The sequence below is a fragment of the Canis lupus genome, chromosome 28 (assembly GCF_011100685.1).
Source record: "Canis lupus familiaris isolate Mischka breed German Shepherd chromosome 28, alternate assembly UU_Cfam_GSD_1.0, whole genome shotgun sequence".
NCBI classification, from domain to species: domain Eukaryota; kingdom Metazoa; phylum Chordata; class Mammalia; order Carnivora; family Canidae; genus Canis; species Canis lupus.
The window spans coordinates 41,121,434-41,140,189 of record NC_049249.1 but is presented as its reverse complement, the minus strand read 5'-3'; the positions used below and the strand labels follow the sequence as shown (position 1 = coordinate 41,140,189).

The 18,756-nt window shown below is 52.0% G+C and overlaps 1 protein-coding gene and 1 long non-coding RNA gene across 3 annotated transcripts in view; one reads left to right on the top strand and one right to left on the bottom strand.

Annotated features, from left to right (window-relative positions):
* Positions 1–18,756, top strand: part of CFAP46 (cilia and flagella associated protein 46) — a 95,843-nt gene that overhangs the window by 56,474 nt on the left and 20,613 nt on the right. Inside the window, 12 exon segments of the mRNA XM_038579185.1 lie at positions 2,118–2,266; positions 3,089–3,187; positions 3,480–3,612; positions 4,208–4,354; positions 6,157–6,354; positions 6,444–6,550; positions 7,773–7,949; positions 9,030–9,165; positions 15,581–15,769; positions 16,438–16,626; positions 18,131–18,265; positions 18,340–18,519. Coding sequence (XP_038435113.1) covers positions 2,118–2,266; positions 3,089–3,187; positions 3,480–3,612; positions 4,208–4,354; positions 6,157–6,354; positions 6,444–6,550; positions 7,773–7,949; positions 9,030–9,165; positions 15,581–15,769; positions 16,438–16,626; positions 18,131–18,265; positions 18,340–18,519 — 1,839 coding nt within the window.
* Positions 1,033–3,259, bottom strand: LOC111092938. 2 transcript variants are annotated; one of them, XR_005380796.1, is made up of 4 exons: positions 3,111–3,259; positions 2,477–2,613; positions 2,136–2,223; positions 1,033–1,418 (listed from the first exon to the last, which is right to left on the bottom strand). It is a non-coding gene; the product is annotated as an uncharacterized LOC111092938 (long non-coding RNA). The 2 variants fall into 2 exon arrangements; XR_005380797.1 differs by lacking the exon at positions 2,477–2,613.

Sequence of the window (18,756 nt, the reverse complement as noted above, 5' to 3'; positions counted from 1 at the left end):
TAAATGCTTGGTTTGAGTCCACAAACCATTTCGTTTCTGGCATAAAGGTCTTCGACTACGAGGGAGAACATTTGCTTGACCTCAGGAAGGGACTGTTGCTCCATGCTGGGCTGGCCTCGCTCTCCTGGGGTTTCTTCTGCCGTGGCCCTTAGCCTCGCGGTCTGGCCGTGTGAGTGGGGTTGGGTGGAGAGGCGCTCCTCACGGGCATCCCAGCTCGAGAGCCTAAGCCACTAACCGGAACGAGGAGGCAGCCAAGCGGGACGAGCGCCCGGCACGTTTGAGGCCAGGAGGTTGAGCCTAAGGAATGGCGTCAGGATTCAGGAAAAAAGCTCACACCTCACATAGCACGAAGGCCAGTTGGGAGCTTGAGAAAAGAACAAAGTCCTAAATCGCTCTTTCTGGGAATGGTGACAGCGAACCTTCCACCGTTTTCCCTGTGGCCGCAGACCACAGGTCTTTGCTGGCCCGGTGGGCACGAGGGTGGGGCCGGCCAGGACACTCCGCTCACCGCCGCGGAAGGCTGCCCCCCCCTTATTTTATTTATTTATTTATTTTACTATTCTTGGGGAGAATTTGTATGAGATTATTTGTTCTTTCTTCCCTAAATTTGGTGGAATTCCCTGGTGGAAACTTCTGCCAAGTTCTTCTACATGGGAAGGTCACAGGTTATGATTCAGTTCACTTTGCAGTTCTGGAGCTCTTCAGATTTCCTGTTTCTTCTGGTAATCTGGCGGATTGTGTTTTTCTAGGGTATTTCCACTTAATATAAAATTTCAAGTTTGTAATATAATGTTGTTCTTTTATATATATATAATTATATATAAAAAGCACAGAGTGGAAGGTGACCGGGCATTCATAAACTGTCAGCGTCACTTCCAGGCTAAAGAATTCCTTCAAAAAAAAAAAAAAAAAAAGAATTCCTTCAATTATATATATATATAATTGTTCTTTTTTTTTTTTTTTAAAGATTTTATTTATTTATTCATGATAGACACAGAGAGAGAGAGGCAGAGACACAGGCAGAGAGAGAAGCAGGCTCCATGCACCGGGAGCCTGACGTGGGATTCGATCCCGGGTCTCCAGGATCGCGCCCTGGGTCAAAGGCAGGCGCTAAACCGCTGCGCCACCCAGGGATCCCCTAATTGTTCTTAATATCCTTTTATTATCCTCAGTGTCTGTAGGGTCTGTAGGATTTGTGTCTTCCCACCCCTCTTTCCTGACCGGCCTCACCAGGAGTTCTCAGTGACTAGTCTCTCAAAGAACAAGATGTTTTCCAGGCCACCCAAAGCTTTTGAGGACATCCCGGAGACGGCTGCTTTACTTCTAGATCACCCTTAATCCTAAAATGCAGCCCTTGGGGCATCCAGTCTGGGCATGTAGCTTTCAGTGGGGCCTCAACACCGGTTTTTGTCTCTGCCCTACAAAAAAAAAAAAATAAAAAAAATAAAAAACACCCAGAGGTACCGTGACATGCAGCCTCCCAGCTGCAGAATCCACAGAAACTCCCAGGACAACTGTACCCCACTATGGCAGGCTCATTTCTCTGGACGCCCATTGTCTTCCGGCTCTCAGCCTGGTAACTTCTCCCAGCATCACCCAGGCTTCAGAGCCTTTGGCATGTTTCTAAAATACTTCATCCAACTTTTCTAATTTTCCGCTACAGAATAATGATTTTATCAAACCCACTCTGTCTTTGTAAATATTAGTTCTTCTCTACCTGTATTAAATTTTAAGGCAGTTATATGTGTTCATAAATATTCTGTTTTTAGTGGACCAGCAGTTTTTTTTTTTTTTTTTAGTGGAAGAAATCCAACAAAAACATTAATTTGAGTAAATACATAAAAGGATTATTTCTTATGAGGACCTTTAGCTGCACTTGGGCATTGAAGATTCTGGATGCTCCCACGTGACCTGATGAAAGCTGTGAATGAAGGAGAGCAGGGGGAGGGCACGTCGTCCATTCATTCACAAACAGTGCCGGGCACCTGCTGTGTGCCAGGAGCCGTGCTTGGCAGGGGGAAGGAGAGAAGTTTTTGAAGAAAGACCCTATAAACTAGTGGCCTAGAACTAGACTTCTCCCCTCTTTGACCTTACATGTTTGTTGTGTGTTTATGTAGACATACACTTTATATTACCTGGACCATTTGGTCAAAGCCTTGCAGAAGATGTCCCTTTATGAGCTCACCATCCCAGTCCTGCAGCTGGGCGTAGTAATCGCAGCCTCTGTGGTAGAAAGCAAGAGCCTCAAAGATCTCTACCACCTTCGGTCAGTATAACTGTTTTATTTTCAGGGAAACTGGGGACTATTTAGGTGGCTAAAGCGAACATTTCCCCCAAAGCAATATAAAAACGGTATTTTCAAATAATTAATTCTGTGGTTGACTGTTTCTATACATATTATTCCTTGTGGTTTGTTAAACCCAATAAACCAATATACTTGAACATAAAAATAGTAATTATATTTTAAAATTCCTACCTGGTCCTTAAGAGAAGGTCATTCTTCTAAGGAAACATTCACTGAAGTATTAGAAAAAAGGGCCGCTGTGTCTGTCGCCTACTCTCAAATCATCCAGAAAAAAAAATACAAGGGGGTGTGCGTGGGTGGGGGCGGCCCTGGAGGGAAAACGATAAAGCTAACGTGGTGAAGCGCATGTGCTACGGGAGTCTGGGCGAGGGACGGACCAGCCATCCTTTGCCGTGTTTGTGCGGCCTTCAAGCAGGCTTGAAATCATTTCAAAATAAAACCGTTTCACACCAGAATCAAAGCAGAGCCTGTCTGCTTGCAGTTGTGACGGGTGGTCAGAGCCCCACCCACGTGCCTTATTTTTACCTCTAAAGGCGACCCTAAGAGCGCAGGTGTGCACGGAGTCAGGTACAGGAATGAATATTAAACTTTTTCTACCTGAAATGTGGCAGAGGCACCTGTGTAATTCTGCGAAGGTCTAAGACTTATTGAAAACATCACCAAAGTGGACGTTTCTTTTTCGTTTACCACTCTTTATGAGGCACACAGGGCCCGGGACAGCCCGGGGCGGATCTGCCGCGTCCGTGTAGCCTGTCCCCTCTCCCCGCCGCCCCCGTCCCCTAGGCTTGCTGTTGTTTGTTCCGACCTGAAGCTGCGCGAGGCGGCCGCTCACCACGAGGCGCTGGCCGGGCAAACACACATCTACGAAGCGGAGCAGGCAAGGTGGGCAGGCAGGGTGGGCCCCGCGGGACGCCAGCTCGCCTGCCCCACCGCAGGCTCCGCCCCTCGTCCGCCTGCGGGGCTGTGCCCGGCGGGGGTGGGGGGGCAGCTGTGCCCGGGGGCGGTCGAGGGAGCTTTTCGTTATCTTTGTAAACATGTGGGTGGGCAGTGGCGTGTGGCTTCCTGCAGCTGTTTCCATTTGCACTTCTTGATGACTAATAACACTGAAGATTTTCAGGTATTTCTCGGCTGTTGAATTTCTTCTTTGGCATTTTGCCCATGTTCCTTATATTAGCTGCAGAAAAGAGATCGCCTTGAGGAAGGAGAAGAATAAGGAACCGTTCTCGGAAGACAGCGTGGCGACACTGGCTGAGCCCGTCGCTGCGGTCCAGCCCGCAGAGGTGAAGCCGCTGGTGGCCAAGGATAAGGTACCTCTCTCTGCCGGCCGCCTGCGTTCCTGGCCCGGCAGGGCAGCGCCGAGGCCGTGCTCGGGCCACTAGCCAGGACGTGTCTTAGCCACGAGCTGTGTCCTAAACCCTCACGCAGGGTCCCCGGGAAACCCCGGGACTGGCCGGGTGTGTCCCCTCCCCACGGGCCCCGGCTGTCTCAGGAAGATGGGGCCACAGATCACCTCGGGGCGGGCCTGCCCGGGCCCTGGGCAGCATTCAGAGAAGACGGGGTGGGGGCTGCCCAGGGGGCTCCCCAGGAAGGGCAGACCGGCCTGGACCGCAGAGAGTGGAGGCTCTCCCCTCCACACAGCGGCTCCCCCTGTGTGGGCTCGCCCACGAAGGAAAGTAGCCATGCCAGCCACTTGTCCCAGATGGGAGCACCACATCTGGGACTCCATTTGTGAGCCCCCAGCGTCCACCACTTGGGAGATGCGGTGGGAACAGGCCAAGGGGCCCAGGGACACCTCCCGGGCTGGGCCGGGTGCCACCCGGTACCTGAGAACACGGGGCACGGGCGGGAGCTGGGGCGGCAAGGACCGGCCGCCAGTGTGGACACGCCTGCCCTGCCTCACAGATCCTGCAGATCAACGGAGAGACTGGGAAGGGCCTGGAAGGGACCTCCTTTCCCGAGCTGTGGACCCTCAAAGCAGAGGTGCTGCTGGAGATGGACCTGTACCAGCCCGCGAGGCTGCTGCTGGCAGAGGCCTACCTGGCCTTCCAGGTGAGGGGCCGCCCCCGGCCGCCCAAAGCAGCATCCCCGGCTGCTCTCTGGGGCTCGGGCTGTCTGCTCCGAAGCTGGCCAGCCTCTTGCCATTCTGGAACATCCGTGTTAGACTTGGATCCAAGTCTCTGCCCTTTGCCCAGCATTTCTCTGGTTTTTGTTCACTCTTTATTGAGAGTTTGCTGAAGTCTCTACTTCCTACGGCTGCTGTGGGCCTGATTCCACGGCCTCTTTCTCTTGGACGGTGGGGCTCCCAGTGGGCGGCTGCGCTGTTTCCTGATGTCGTGTGTGGAGGCTGAGAGCCTGGAGGGCCCGGGGGCAGCTTCATCCTTAGCGCCTCCCTGGGGCCTCGTGGAAGCCCGGGCTTCTTTGACCCCTCAGGCCTGCATTGCAGCCTGGCTCTTGGGATCCTAGCTCACTCCTTAGCCCCCTGCGACTCCCGTCTGCTGAGCGTCTTGGGCCCGCTCCACCCTGAGCACAGCTCTTCGGCCCTCCTGCGCCCCCGGTGACTGGCCCTCTGATGCCAGCTCCTCCCCAGCTGCTGTTGCTTTTCTCCTGGGCTCTGTCCCCCCGGGCATGGATGCCCACGTGCGCATCCCTCCTCGCAGAGGTTGTGATTCTCTGGCGCCTGCAGACAAGTGATTCTAACTGTGTCCACCTCCAAGAACTGCATTCCCTGGTGGGCGAGGCAAAGTTAAACGGGCCCAGACAGGCTGTCACTTGTTTTGAAGGACTCCAGAGAGTGAGACGTTCCTAATAAAAACAGAAATCAAGGCCGTGGGAGGTAGAGGTGGTGGGCTGGGTGCTCAGGCGTGTGGGTCTTGGCCAGCCAGCCAGCCGTGTGCAGGCCTGGCAGTGAGACAGGCGGGCAGACTGCGGAGGGAGCGAGGCTGGGGAGGAAGAGTCTCAGAGGCCGCACGCTGCCCTGCCGGACGTCAGACAGGTCCTGGGGCAGAGTCAGTCCCCACAGGGTGGCTGGGCCACCTTTGCTTCCTCCAGACAGCACACTGCCCCTCCTGGCCTTCTAGCATGTGTCCCACACACATGGATGGTGCTTGGCCCACGCCCTGGACCACCCACACCATGGCCACATCTCCATGGGGGACATGGAGCCAGAGCCTGGTGGACAAGCGCCTGCTTCCACCCACAGTAGCCCGCAGTCTGCCTCTTTGCTGCAGAGGTGTCCACCTGCCAGCCCGCCCACCTACCATGTGCACTTTGCTCTCCTCGTCTCCAGCCTGCATTTGCCTTCCAGGGCCCTGGCTCCAGGCCCCTGGGGCCTCCACTTGGGTCTCTTTGGGCTGCATACTAGCTGCTGTGTCTGGAGCCGGCCGCCTTGGACTCTTGCTCTTCCCGCCTGAGCACCCTGTGTCCTCCTGCTGGGGTGTGGTTCAGAGGCCAACAGCACCCCCACCCCACGCCCAGGCCACCTGCAACTGTATGCAACGGATGGGGGATGAGACAGCCCTGGCTGGCTAGGGTGCGAGTCTGTTTGCCGGCCCCGGAACCCTGCTGCCTTCAGCCAGCATCTGGACAGGGGCTCCTGGGAGGGCGCTGGGGACTGCCACTAAGGGGAGGGGGCTTTCCAGGGCCCTGAGCACCGTCGAGAACCCTGAGGAGGTTTCAGCACATGCACAGGCCTCAAGCCCACCCACTCTGTGCCCTGAGGGCACGTAGGGGGCCTCCTTCAGAGGTGAGGGAGCAGCCCAGTGGACACCGTGGGGGCAGGCCTGGTGCCTGGAGCTGCCTCGCTCTGTTTCTTCCCGCTTCCCCATCCCCTCTCTGTATACAATATTTTTTAGGAGCTTGATGATCCTTGTGCAGAAGCAAAATGCCTGCACCTTCTAGCACAGCTAGCAAACAAGGAAAAAAACTATGGACAAGCGAAGGAGATGGTGGAGCAGGCCCAGCGCCTGGGGGGCAGTGAGGACTTCTGGTACAGCTCAGCCCTGACTCTGGCAGACGCGCTCCTGTCCATGGAGGGTGAAGGCCGAGAGGCGGTAGTACGGACGCCCTGGGGCCCTGGGGGGCGGTGGCTGGGCCCCACGGCCAGAGCAACACGCAGATGTCAGCGCTGCGTCACCCTCAGGTCTGCCAGTTGTTTCAAAGACTCATGGATGCCTTCAGGGCCCTGCAGAGGGAAAGACCCAACCGAACACCCGTCTTGGAATTTATGATCACAGACCTAGAAGCCAGGTAGTTCTTTGTAAGAAAAACTGTTAATTCACATGAAAAGTCACGGTCGGCTTTATTCTTTATGCCGTGTTTCAAACCTGTGAGGCGCCGAGAATCATACCCGGAGAGCCATCGGCCCGCGCCCCAACCCCGCTGAGCCGCTCCGAAGCGGGGCCTTCCACCCGGGGACCCCCTGCCTGCCACACGCGGCTCCGGGCGGGGAGCCTGGGGAGGTTTCCAGAGCCTGACCTTCGGCCTTCTGGCTCCTGGGGGACGTGTCTCTTCCTTTCCAGGGATGCAGGTGGCTTGTGTTGTTCCTAAATTCGTGTCCCCAGGTGTGCGTAGGTGTCCTGCAGACACGGGGGCGCAGGCGCAGGCGTGGGGTGGTCTGGCCGCGGGGTGCCCTCCGGCCCCCCTGCCAGCGTGGAGCTCTGAGGGGGAAGACCCTGGGGTCTGTCCTGCTCCTTCTTCACCTCTGCTCCGGCTGCTGGGGGCCTGCGGCCTGTCTGGGCAGGCGGGCGGCAGGTGCCCGGGGGCAGAGCTGAAGGGCAGCGCTCTGGTCTCTCAGATTTGCAGCTTATTTCTGAGCCATCTTTCTGGTAATTTGTATTCTTCTAGAAAACTGTTTCCTCTGGGTTTTGGGTTGTGTTGCTGTGTGTGTCTGGGCTCTTGTCCCGGAACTTCACAGAGTCTTTGTCATAAGGCCGTCCCCTGCCTCGTACCCCGTGCCCTGGCTCTCCTCCTACCTCAGAGCTGGACCCCACCCTTCAACGACTGTAACAGAGAGGCAGCCTGTCCTATCTCGACCAGAGCAACGGAGGCTTGTCTGACTTTGGTTTTCCTCATTTTTGGTTGTCTTTGCTAAGTTCTTGGCTCTGTATCTGGGAGGGGCTGCCCGTGACTCTCCGTGGCCGTCCATGCCTGTTCCCCTTCCCCTCTTCCCGCTCCTACTGCAGACGCTGGGACACCCCCGGCAGCACCCCACCGTTGCATGTGTGAAGCCTGTCCCTTCCGCGTGGGTTTCCTTTTCTGCCCCTGAGTCATAGGACAGAGGTTTTGAATTTCCCGAAGCAGGTGATGCCGGGGTGGGGGCTGCTACTTTCCAACTCAATCACGTTGCGGGGGAAGCATGTGGCCTGGGTGGTTTCTGGCCTGTGGGGGGTGTGCTCAGGTGTTTCCTCTGGCGTCGGGTGATGCTGCCCAGACTGCAGTCACTGCACGGGATGGTCCGTGTCCCCTGCAGGTGCGTGAGCCTCCAGATCAGGGCTGCTCAGGAGCTAGTCAGTGGAGAACCTCCCGAAGGCTTGTTTCGACTGAGCGAAATGGATGATCGCTTGATGGAGATTGAGAAAAAGTTGATCACCTGGGGCTGCCCACAGAATTGTGTGAATATAAAACTAGAGCGCGCAAAGATAAAGAGGTGAGCAGCCCTGCTGTGGGCCCTCCCAGGCGACGGAGGGGCTGGCCCTCTGAGCACAGTCAGGGCCAGCCTGTCACTCGTTCAGTGACCGTCACCGTGCCCAAGCCCTGCATGCGGCTCCCCCAGGCTGCACCAGCCCTTCCCCCTCTTGCCCCTCTTTGCCCCCACCTCCTGCCCCATGTCCTGACCCCATGCCCAGCTCTCCTAGGTCAAGCCCCCATTGGGCCCCATTGTCGTGCAACAGAACCTCCTCCTCCTGGCCCTGACCCTGTGGCCGCCCGCACTTCCCTCCAGGGCAGCAGCACAGGGGGGTGTCCTCACTCTCGTGCCGTCTACTCAGCATCCCATGGGCTCCGTCTCTGCAAACACACGGACATACCCCCACAGCGCTCACACAGTGGTCACATTTGTGCCAACACAGGCCACGCCCACATGTGCACATTACCCATGAGCACTCACAGGTGTTCACATACATGCACCTGCTCACACTGGCTCCAGGTCTGTCAGCCTCCCTTGTGCTACCTCTCAGAGTCCCCACTGTCATCGAGGGCAAGGGCTGGCCCAGAGGCAGAGGAACGAGGCCAGGCCTCAGGAACCGCCCTCCCTCTCTCACCTGCCCTCCATCCCTCTGGCCCCAGGCCACCCATGTGCTTGGTGGACACGCAGACATTTCGAAGCAAAGCAGGCCAATCCTGTGTAAGGTCTTAAAAACAGCCTTTGGGAGGGAAAAGAAACCTGGACACTTGGGGAATATAACCTTGATCCTATTACAGTGAAATTGATATATGACATCATAGAACTTTTAGAAATGCAGAAAAGCACAAATAGGAAAACAAGGTGGTTAAATCAGCACAGTTAATGTTGTGGTATTGGTTCACTGGTTCTGTCAGGCATAGATTTAATTTTACTGTGCTAAGATATAGTAACAATATCTTTACATATAAAACATCAGAAAGCTTGAAGTACAAATAAAAATACCATATGATTATTTAAAAATTACATATACTCTGCGTTTTGTTAATACTGTTGGCATAATGCTTGAAATTTTTATTCTAAATTCCACTCTTCCGTCTTACAAAGATTATGTGCCCAAAATGAGAAAGATGAAGAGCAAAAAATGGCGTACCACCTGGAAGCCCATGACTTGGTCCAGACAGCCGTGGCTGAGGCTGAGGAGCTGTTCCGCCACGTGCGGGGCTTACTGTCCGTGCAGGAGGTGAGTCTGTCCTGGGTCCCTCCCTGCAGCCCAGAGCACCCCCGTGGCACACACAGACATGCCCCGCACTTGCCCTAAACAAGCTGCCGGCTCCCACTTCTGGCTGAGGTGCAGTAACAGTGACAAGATTTGCTCTCCCTTCCAAAATAACCAAAAAGTAGACAAAAATGTGGCACAGATTTTCAACACACTATATGTCAGCATGGGCACCGTCAACCCCGAGCAGACGGCCCCACCCATGTCCACACTCACCACAGCTGCAGGGGCCCAATGGGTCAGTGCAGTGCCACTTGGAGCAGCACCTGCTCCCACTGGCCAGACTGGACAACCTCATGACCCAGAGCACGGCACAGAGCAGAGGGAAGGTCTTGTCTCGATCCGGGATAAGCTGCCCTGATGAGACCTGCCCCAGAACTGCCTGAAGAGTCATAGACCTGAGAGGACTACAGTGTCTGCATATGGTGGTCCCAGAGCAAAAGTGAAAGTAGGAGCATGAATGTCCATCTGCCAAAAAAACAAGTTGCATGATGTCTGGCAACCAATGAAAAATCATCACGCCGAAATCCCAATCGAAAATTGCATCCAAAATTACCATGCCAAAAAGAGGGGAAAACATAGCTTATAACATGTGGAATAATCCATGAAGACCAGCTGAGAATCGGCACAGATACCAGAATACAACAACAGGGGTGTTAAAAGCTACTACTGACCGCATTCTGTATGCTCAGAAAGCTAAGTAGAGACATTGAAGGTGTAAAAAGAGCAAGAATGAACTTTTAGGGGCAAAAACCACAATGTGTGTGATGAAGCGTGCATGGCGTAGATACACGGCAGAGACTGCAGCTGGTCAGAGGACCTGAAAATGGGGGAGAAACCAGTAGTGGTGGACGAGGAGGAAAGAGAACGGAAGCTGACATCACCAGAACACCAGTTAGCATGTCCCGAGCACGGGTACGTGTGCAATAACTGGAATCTTGCAAGAAGAGGAGGAATAAGAGTGGACATTAAATATTTGAGGAAATAATGGCTGAAACTTCCAAATTTAATAAAAAGAACCATAAACCCACAGATCCAAGAAGCTCAATAACTATGAAGAGCACTGAAGTGATGCTAAGGCATGTCATAACCCAACTGCTTACAACTGGTGATTAGAAGATTTCCTTAAGATCAGGCAGGTGGAAGAGCATATTTTATGTACAGAGCAGCAGAGATCAGGTGACAGCAGAAACCAGAAGCAGTAGGATTCAGGAGACAGCGAAGCACAGATTCAGATACAGCAAAGTATCTGTAAGGTACTAGGAGAAAGAACTGCTGATCTGTACCCAGCACGAACATCTTTCCAAAATTAAGGTGAAATAAAGATTTTCCCCCCAACATTCAAGAGCTAAGAGAACACATCAGCAGCAGACACACAACAGGAACAAGCAAAGTGGTCTTGGAGGCAGAAGGAAAATGATACCAAATGGAAATATGACCTGTACAAGTGAATGAAGGGCGTTGACAGGGTGAGCTACCTGGCAAAACCTACAAAGATTTTCTCTTATTATTTAAATCTCTCTAAAAGATAGCTGGCTTTTCAAGCAAAAATAATAACAACGTAGCATCAGGTTTATAACGCTTGTAAAAGATGAGGTGTATGACAACAATAGTGTGAAGGATTTTTGTGCTCTATGTGAAGTGTTAAAATACACCACAAACCGTGAAGCAATTATGAAAATTGCAGAACAAAGAGGTATACCTCATAAGCCAAGAAGGGAGAGGAAAGGAAATCCAAAAAAAAAATCATTCACTTGTTCCTCAAGAAAGCAGAAAAGGGGAAAAGAGAATAAAGAACCAGTGGAACATAGAGAAAACAAACAGCAGGATGATGCCCTCAAACCAAGTCATATCAGCAATCACGGTAAATCAGAATGGTCTGAACGGCCAAGTAAATGACAGACTTGTCAGACCGTATGAAGAAGCAAAACCCAACTATGTGCTACAACTGTGTGCCTGCAGGACAGCCACTTTAAATATAAAGACATGAATAAACTCAAAAAGGTGGGGAAAGATAAACATGCTGACCTTCATCAAAAGAAAGCTGGGGTGGCTACGTTCATTCACATCGGGCAAAGCAGGCTTCAGAGAAGGAGCATCACCAGGGACAGAGGAGTTCATTTCACAATGTAATGGGATCGACTAACCAAGAAGACATAATGTTCTCAATGTCTAACGGCCCAACAGCAGATTTTCAAAATGAAGTAAAAGCTTGTCACATCCAATGGAATAAACAAATCTACAATTACAGCCAGAGATTTCAATATTAATATTAATAGAACAAGGAGGCATAAAGCAAGCAAAGAACTAGAAGATTTGAACACTACCACCAACCAATCTATACAGCACTCCACCCAGCAATAGCAGAATCACATTCTTTTTGTTTTGTGTGCACACAAGACATTCTCCACAATAGACCGTACTCTGGATCATAAACATAAAACGATTCTCAATAAATACAAGCAGATTTAAGGGAAAAAATATATTTGTAAACCAAGACCACAATGCAATTAAAGTAGAAATCAAAAAGCAGCATAAAAGATAGAACAGTTAAGTCCATAGACAGAAAGCTGGTTAGTGGTTGTGGGGGAGGGGGCCGGAGAGGGACATAAGACATGGGGGATGGGGTTTCCCATTGCAATGATGAGACATCTTGGAGGTAGGTGGGGTGGTGCTGCACAAAGTTGTGAATGCACTAAGTACCACTGAATTGTACACTTTAAAACGGTTAATTTTATGTTATATGAGTTTTACCTCAATTAAAAAACAAAACAAAACCAGAAAGCTATGGGTGAAATACCCAAATATGTGGAAAGTAAATAGCATCCATCAAAATAACTATGAGCCAGAGAACAAATCAAAAGGGAAAGTATTTCTGAACTGAAGGGAGAAAAAAATACATGTCACTTTTTAAGATGTCTCTAATTGTAATGCTCAGGGGGAAACTTATAACACTAAATAACCATATGACAAAAGAAAAAAGATCCCAAACTAGTGAACTTAGCCTTCACTCTAATAAAGTAGAAGAAGAGCAAACTCCAAATAAGCAGAAGAAAGGAAATTAAAGATCAGAGTAGAAATCAGTGAAATAGGAAACATAAAAATAAAAGGTAAAATCAGTAAAACCACAAGTTGTTATTTGAGATGAATAAATGCATACACTTTGTCCAGACTGATCAGAAAAAAAAAGAGAGGACCTAAATAATCAATATCTGAAACAAGAGATGTAACATCACCACTGAACCTACGTGTATTTAAAAAGATACTAAGGGAATATTCTGAACAGTTTTATGATGATATAGAACAATTCCCTGAAAGACACAAACAACCAAAACTCACTCAAAAAGAAATAAATCACCTGAGTAGCCCTCCATCTGTTAAAGAAATGGAATTTATAAAGTCTTTCCACAAAGAAAACATCAGATCGAGGTAGTTTTACTGGTGAGTCCTAGCAAGCATTTAAGGGAAGCATAATATCAATTCAACACAAAGTCTTCTAGAAAATTGAGAAGGAGGGAACACATCCCTACTCTGTAAGGCTAGTATGACCCTGATACCAAAACAAAAATTACAGATCATTATTCTTCAAGAGCACAGATGCAAAAGTTGTAAACAAAATTTTAGCAAATTAATATACGTAATATGTAAGAAGGATAATACATCATTGCCAAGTTGGGGCTATCCTGGGTTTGTTTAACGTTCAAAAGTCAATTTGGTTCACCGTATTTTTTTAAAGATTTTATTTATTTATTCATGATAGAGAGAGAGAGAGAGAGAGAGAGACAGGCAGAGGGACAAGCAGGCTCCATGCCAGGAGCCCAACATGGGACTCAATCCCGGGACTCCAGGATCGTGCCCTGGGCCAAAGGCAGGTGCCAAACCACTGAGCCACCCAGGGATCCCATGGTTCACTGTATTTTTTAAAAAATTAAAAAACCCATACCATAACCTCAGTTGACAAAACCCAACACTCATCCCTGATGGAAAAAAAAGACTCTTAGCAAACTATTAATAGAAGGGATGTTCCTCAAGCTGATACAGGGCATCTGTGAAAACACTAGGGCTCATGTCACACTTAGTCATGAAAGCAAAGCACTAAGGTGGCAGCGTGCCTTCTCCCCACCTTCATTCAGAATTATACTTGAGTTGTAGCCAGCTCAATAGGTAAGAGAAAGAAATTAAAAGGAAGTAAAATTAAAAAAAAAAATAAAAAAAAAATAAAAGGAAGTAAAATTATCTTTGTTTACAGATGACATGATCATCTGTATAGAAAATGTCATGCAGGGGCACCTGGATGGCACCTTGGTTAAGTGTCTAACTCTTGATTTCAGCTCAGGTCATGATCTCAGGGTGCTGAGATTGAGTCCCATGCCGGGCTCCACACTGGATGAGGAGGCTACTCAAGGTTCTCTCTACCTCTTCCATTGCCCCTCCCCTGCCTGCTTGCATGCTTGAGCGCTCTCTCTCTCTTAAAAAAAAAAAAAAAAAAGAATCTCCTGCAACCTACAAAAATGGTAATAAATGTACTAAGACTAACAAGTGATTACAGTAAGGCTTCAGGACATGAGAACAATAGGCAAGTATTAATTTTTTATTTCTGTATACTTGCAACAATTGATCAAGTATTAAAAATTCAAAAACAATAGCATTTGACAGCATAAAAATGAAATTTGTCAAAAAAAGTGAAAGCTTACCCCTGAGAACAAGAAAACATCATTGAGAGAAATTGAAGAAAACCTAAATAGATGGAGAGATATACCATGTTCGCGGACCAGAAGACTTGATATTACTAAGATCTCAATACATTTTCTGCAATCCTGACCAAGAAGCTACAGGCTTTTTAATAGAAATTGAAAAAAAAAATATTTTAGAATTCATTTGGAATTGCAAAAGATGTAACATAGCAAACCCAACTTTAAAAAAGAAAAGCTGGGATCCCTGGGTGGTGCAGCGGTTTGGCGCCTGCCTTTGGCCCAGGGCGTGATCCTGGAGACCCGGGATCGAATCCCACGTCGGGCTCCCTGCATGGAGCCTGCTTTTCCCTCTGCCTGTGTCTCTGCCTCTCTCTCTGTGTGTGACTATCATGAATAAATAAATAAAATCTTTAAAAAAAAAAAAAAAAGAAAAGCTAAAAAAATAAAATAAATTTAAAAAAAAAAAAGAAAAACTGAGTTGGAGATCAAACACTATCTGATTTTTTAAAAGACTTATTATAAAATGACAGGAATCAAAACTGTGGTTTTAGTGTAAAAATAAGCTGAGCAGATCTTGGAACGTAACAGAGAATCCAGAAATAGACACACAGACCGGCAGAAGATTGCTTTTCTACCAAAGAGCAAAGGTAATTCAGTGAAGAAAGGCTACTCTTCAAAACTGATGCTGGAGCAACTGACATCCACACCCAAACCACAGACTGCAGTTCATCCCTCACACCAGACGGAAGATTGACCCCAAGTGGATCATAGACCTGAAGGTAAGAGCTGAAACTGTATTTCTAGAGGAAAACACCTTTGGGACCTTGGATTCAGTGAAGACTCCTTACATACGACAACAAAAACACGATCCACGAGAGAATAATAAATGGATAAACTGGAGTCTGCTCTTCAAAAGACACTATTCAGGGGATGAAAAGACAAGGCGCACGCTGGGGGGGGGAACATATTTGCAAACCATGTAACTGACAAGGTCTTGTATTCAAAATATAGAACACTCTTAAAATTAAAAAAAAAAACATAAAAAGTAGGCAAACAGTTGAGCAGACATTTCTCTAAGAAAATAGGTGGATGGTAAATAATTACACGAAGGGATGAGTCAGGGAAACCACCAGACATCTATTCAAGTGGCTACAATTGAAAAGACCAAGCAAGCAAGCAAACGTTAGCAAGGACGTGGGGGGGACCGAGCTCTCTTTGTCGTCGTGCGGGGTGTAGCACGGACCACAGCTTGGCAGTTAAACACAGGCCACTGGAGGAGCCAGCTCCCCACTCCTGGGAATTTGCACGGCCACACGGAAGCTCGTGCATGCGTGTTCATGGCCGTTGTGTTTGCAGTAGCCCCCAGCGTTGAGTGGATAAGTGCACTGGGGCCCACCTGTACGACAGGTACTCCTGGTCAGTGGAAGGGTGTGAGCACAGGCAGCACCACGGATGGGTCTGGAGTAATTAATTATGCGAGTGGCAGAGGCCAGAGTGTGCACGTGCCGTGTGACCCCCTGGTACAAAACCCTGGAAACTGCAAACCAGCTCGTGGTGCAGGAGTGTGGCCCCGGGCTGCTCGGGAGGGAGGGGCTGGTTAGAAAGGGCCGTGAGGGCTTGGGGGTGCGGGACACAGGCGTTGTGCTCATCGTGGCGCTCTGACCGTGTGTGTCTGGCACGCCCAGTTGCAGAACATTAACACGCCTCTGATGAGGAAGCTGGCGCACCTGCGGCTGCACCTCGCAGAAGTGTCGCTGGACATGCTGCAGCTCATGTGGGCCGAGGCCCTGGCTCGGCAGCTGGAGCAGAGCTCTGTGGACAAGCTGCTGGCCGACTACCTGCAGAGCACGAGGGACTACACCTCCGTAGGCCTGGTAACCGTCCCCAAGACGACGTGGGCCCGTTGCTCCGGTCCGCGGGGCACCGTGCTGGGACGCAGGAGTGGCCAGGAGGATGCGCGGCGCCCAGCTCCTGGGCCGCCAGTGTGTGCTCGCCCCAGCGGCTCCCAGGGCCCTGGGGGCCTTTCCTCAGTCTGACGGCTGCGGAGGGGGGGCTCTCCTGGGGGACGTTCCTCGGTGCATTGCACTCTCTTACCCAGGGTATGCATTTGCTTTGACTTAATTATGTCAGCATGTTAAAGAGCTCTACAAAGGTGAATTCATTTTGTTTTTTAAAAAATTGAATTTGCAAAATATTGGAAGGAAACATCCTGCTATTTCAGACATCTTCTTGGATTCCATGTGCCACGAATCAAATTACCTTGATGTAACTATAAATACATCAAAGATAGCCCCAAAATCGAACTCGATACAAGCTAATGTATTTCCCACGAGCCCCGAATAAGATTATCTAAGCAGACTGTTGTGCCCTCCCCCAATGCCAAAGGTGCCAAAGGTCAGAGTGCTTGGATGTTGCCACCCCGGGGTGTTAGACCGGGGATCTCAGGGACTGGATGGGTGGGGGGAGGTCCAGAGGGGACAGAGGGTGGGCCTCTGTACTTCCCAAGGCGAGGTGAAGGTGACTAGGCGGTTTGTGTTTGCAGGAATGGTTCACGCTGAAGCGGACCCTGGCGCACGTGGTGCTGGCGCAGCTGGGGAGTCTGCACTCCCTGTGCAGCGGCTGCGTGGAGATCCGCGCTCAGGTCCTGGGCCTGGCCGGGAAGGCCCTCCGCCTGCTGGCCACGCAGGCAGACCCCATGCGCCCCGCCCACTACTGGGAGGAGGGCCCCTTGGTATGTGCCCCTGCTTCTAGCTCACCCACGAGCCCTCCCACTAATCTCGTAAGAGCTGGGACATGAAATAGGCCTCGAATTGTCCCTGCTTAAGAAGGGTGCTGTGACCCGAGAAAGGGAGAAAAGGCTGGAAGTTGTCTGTCCGGTGGGACCAGTGGGTGGGAGAGACACAGACTTCTGGGGACGGGCCCTGGAGAGAGGGGAGTGAGCAAGGGCAGGACGTCCCAGCCCAGATGTGTCCAGCACGTCGTGGCTCCTGGCGTCCCCCCTGCACCTCGGCTGCTCTCCTCCAGGGAGCCTGGGGTCCGCCTGAGTGCTGAGTGCTGAGCCCCCCTCCTCACGTGCAGCAGGGAACCCCGAGCCCTCTTAACGCTCCTCCTCCACCCGCACTGTCTGGTGAAGCCCAGGCACTGGCCGTGTCACACACTCAGGCTTGCTCCCTTCTGCAGAGCCCCCTGCAAGGCTGCCCAGGAGGACTGGTGCTCCCAGGGAGCACCCCCCAGGGAGCACCCCACCCCTCCTAAGGAGCGTGGGTGACAGCCACCACCACCGAGGGCTGTAGGAGCTCCAGGCCGCCATCCGAGATGCCTCTGCAGGTGCCGCTTCTGCCACTGGAAGGCACCCGCCCAAAGGCAAAGTCAGGCCTTTAGGAAGACCCCCAGCCCAAGCGGCTGGGCTCTGTACCCCTGTGTGATTGGCCATCCTGCTGGATTAACTGGATCCCAGGACCCAGGGCTGGACTCACATTTGGGGGAAATGGTGGAGTTTTGGCCTCTCGCTCAGTCTGTTTGTTGAGCACCTGCCCGTGGCTCTGAGTCAGGTGGGCGTGGACCAGAGATGTGGCCTGGGCAGCGCCTCCCCTTGGGGTTGGGTCCTTGTTTATGGAGCCGCACCAAGGATGCTCCCTCGCAGAGGCGCCACCTGGGAAACACGTGCTACATCCTTTGTGACTGGGTGCAGGTGGCTTTCAAGAAGCACGTCCATCAGCCCCGTTCCCCAGCCGGGCTTCGCCTGCTGCTCCCTGTCATGACCCCACAGACCCCGGGGCTCCCCCTTACCCCGAGTTCTTACCTGCTGCCACACACCCCCTGGAGATCCCCCGGCACCCCTAGGTCCTCCTCAGGGTGGCTTGTCCTGCAGTCAGGGAGGCCCAGGTCCCCATGAGGGCTTGTCTGAACATTCGTCCCTGGCACCCGGGGGCGGTGGGCACCTGACTCCTCCTGGTGGCACAATGCTGGCTGGTGCCAGTGCCTGAAGGACTGCTGAGCAAGCACAGAACTGCACTGCTCTGCTTCTCCAGAGCTGCTTCCCCACACAGGCTCACCCGCCAGCCGCCAGCGCTCCTGGGCCAGGCCCCTGCGGGTCAGCCCCATCGGCGACAGGCCTGACCACTGCCCGTAGCACGCCGCACTGAGGGGTCCACAGGGATGCCCCAAGGGCGACCAGCACCCCCGGGCGTGGCCGTGTGGCAGATGCCGGCTGATAAGAGGCTTCTTCTCCATAGGCGGGCACTGAGCTGAGCAGCCTTAGGCGTCTGGAAACCATCACAGAGGACGGGGTGGGCGAGGATCACTGCCGGGACCCGCGGGCCATGAGGGCCAGCCCCGAGGAGCACACCAGGAAGGGCTCGGACCTGCAGGTACGGCCGCACTCACCTGCCCCGCGATGCCCTGCCCACAGAGCCCACCTGAGCCTGAGCCTTGGCCCCTGCAGAGGAGACTGGTGCTGGCCCAGCGCTACCTGGCCCAGGCCTCCGAGGTGCTGCTGCAGTGCATGCAGGTCGCCCTGGGCAGCTGCCTCCTGGACGTTGCCGCGGCCGCCAGCCTGGAAATGGTGGAGTGCACCGGCACCCTGGACCCCGCCACCACCTGCCAGTTCCTGGCGCTCTCTCAGGTATGGCTCTGCTCTGTGCCCCTGCCTCGAGGCCCAGCTGGGCCTACCTGGGAAGGGGAGTTCCCTGAGCACCCGGCACTCCTCCTGCTGGTGGGCTGGCCAGCCAGGCTATAGGGCAGGTCTCTGCCTTGAGAAAGTGGTGCTCAGCTGGGGAGGGAGCTTCCGCCCTGGAAGAAGTAGGGAAGGCTGTCCCATCCCTCTGAGCCCCCGCCCCTATTACTCACTTCCCGTTGGTTC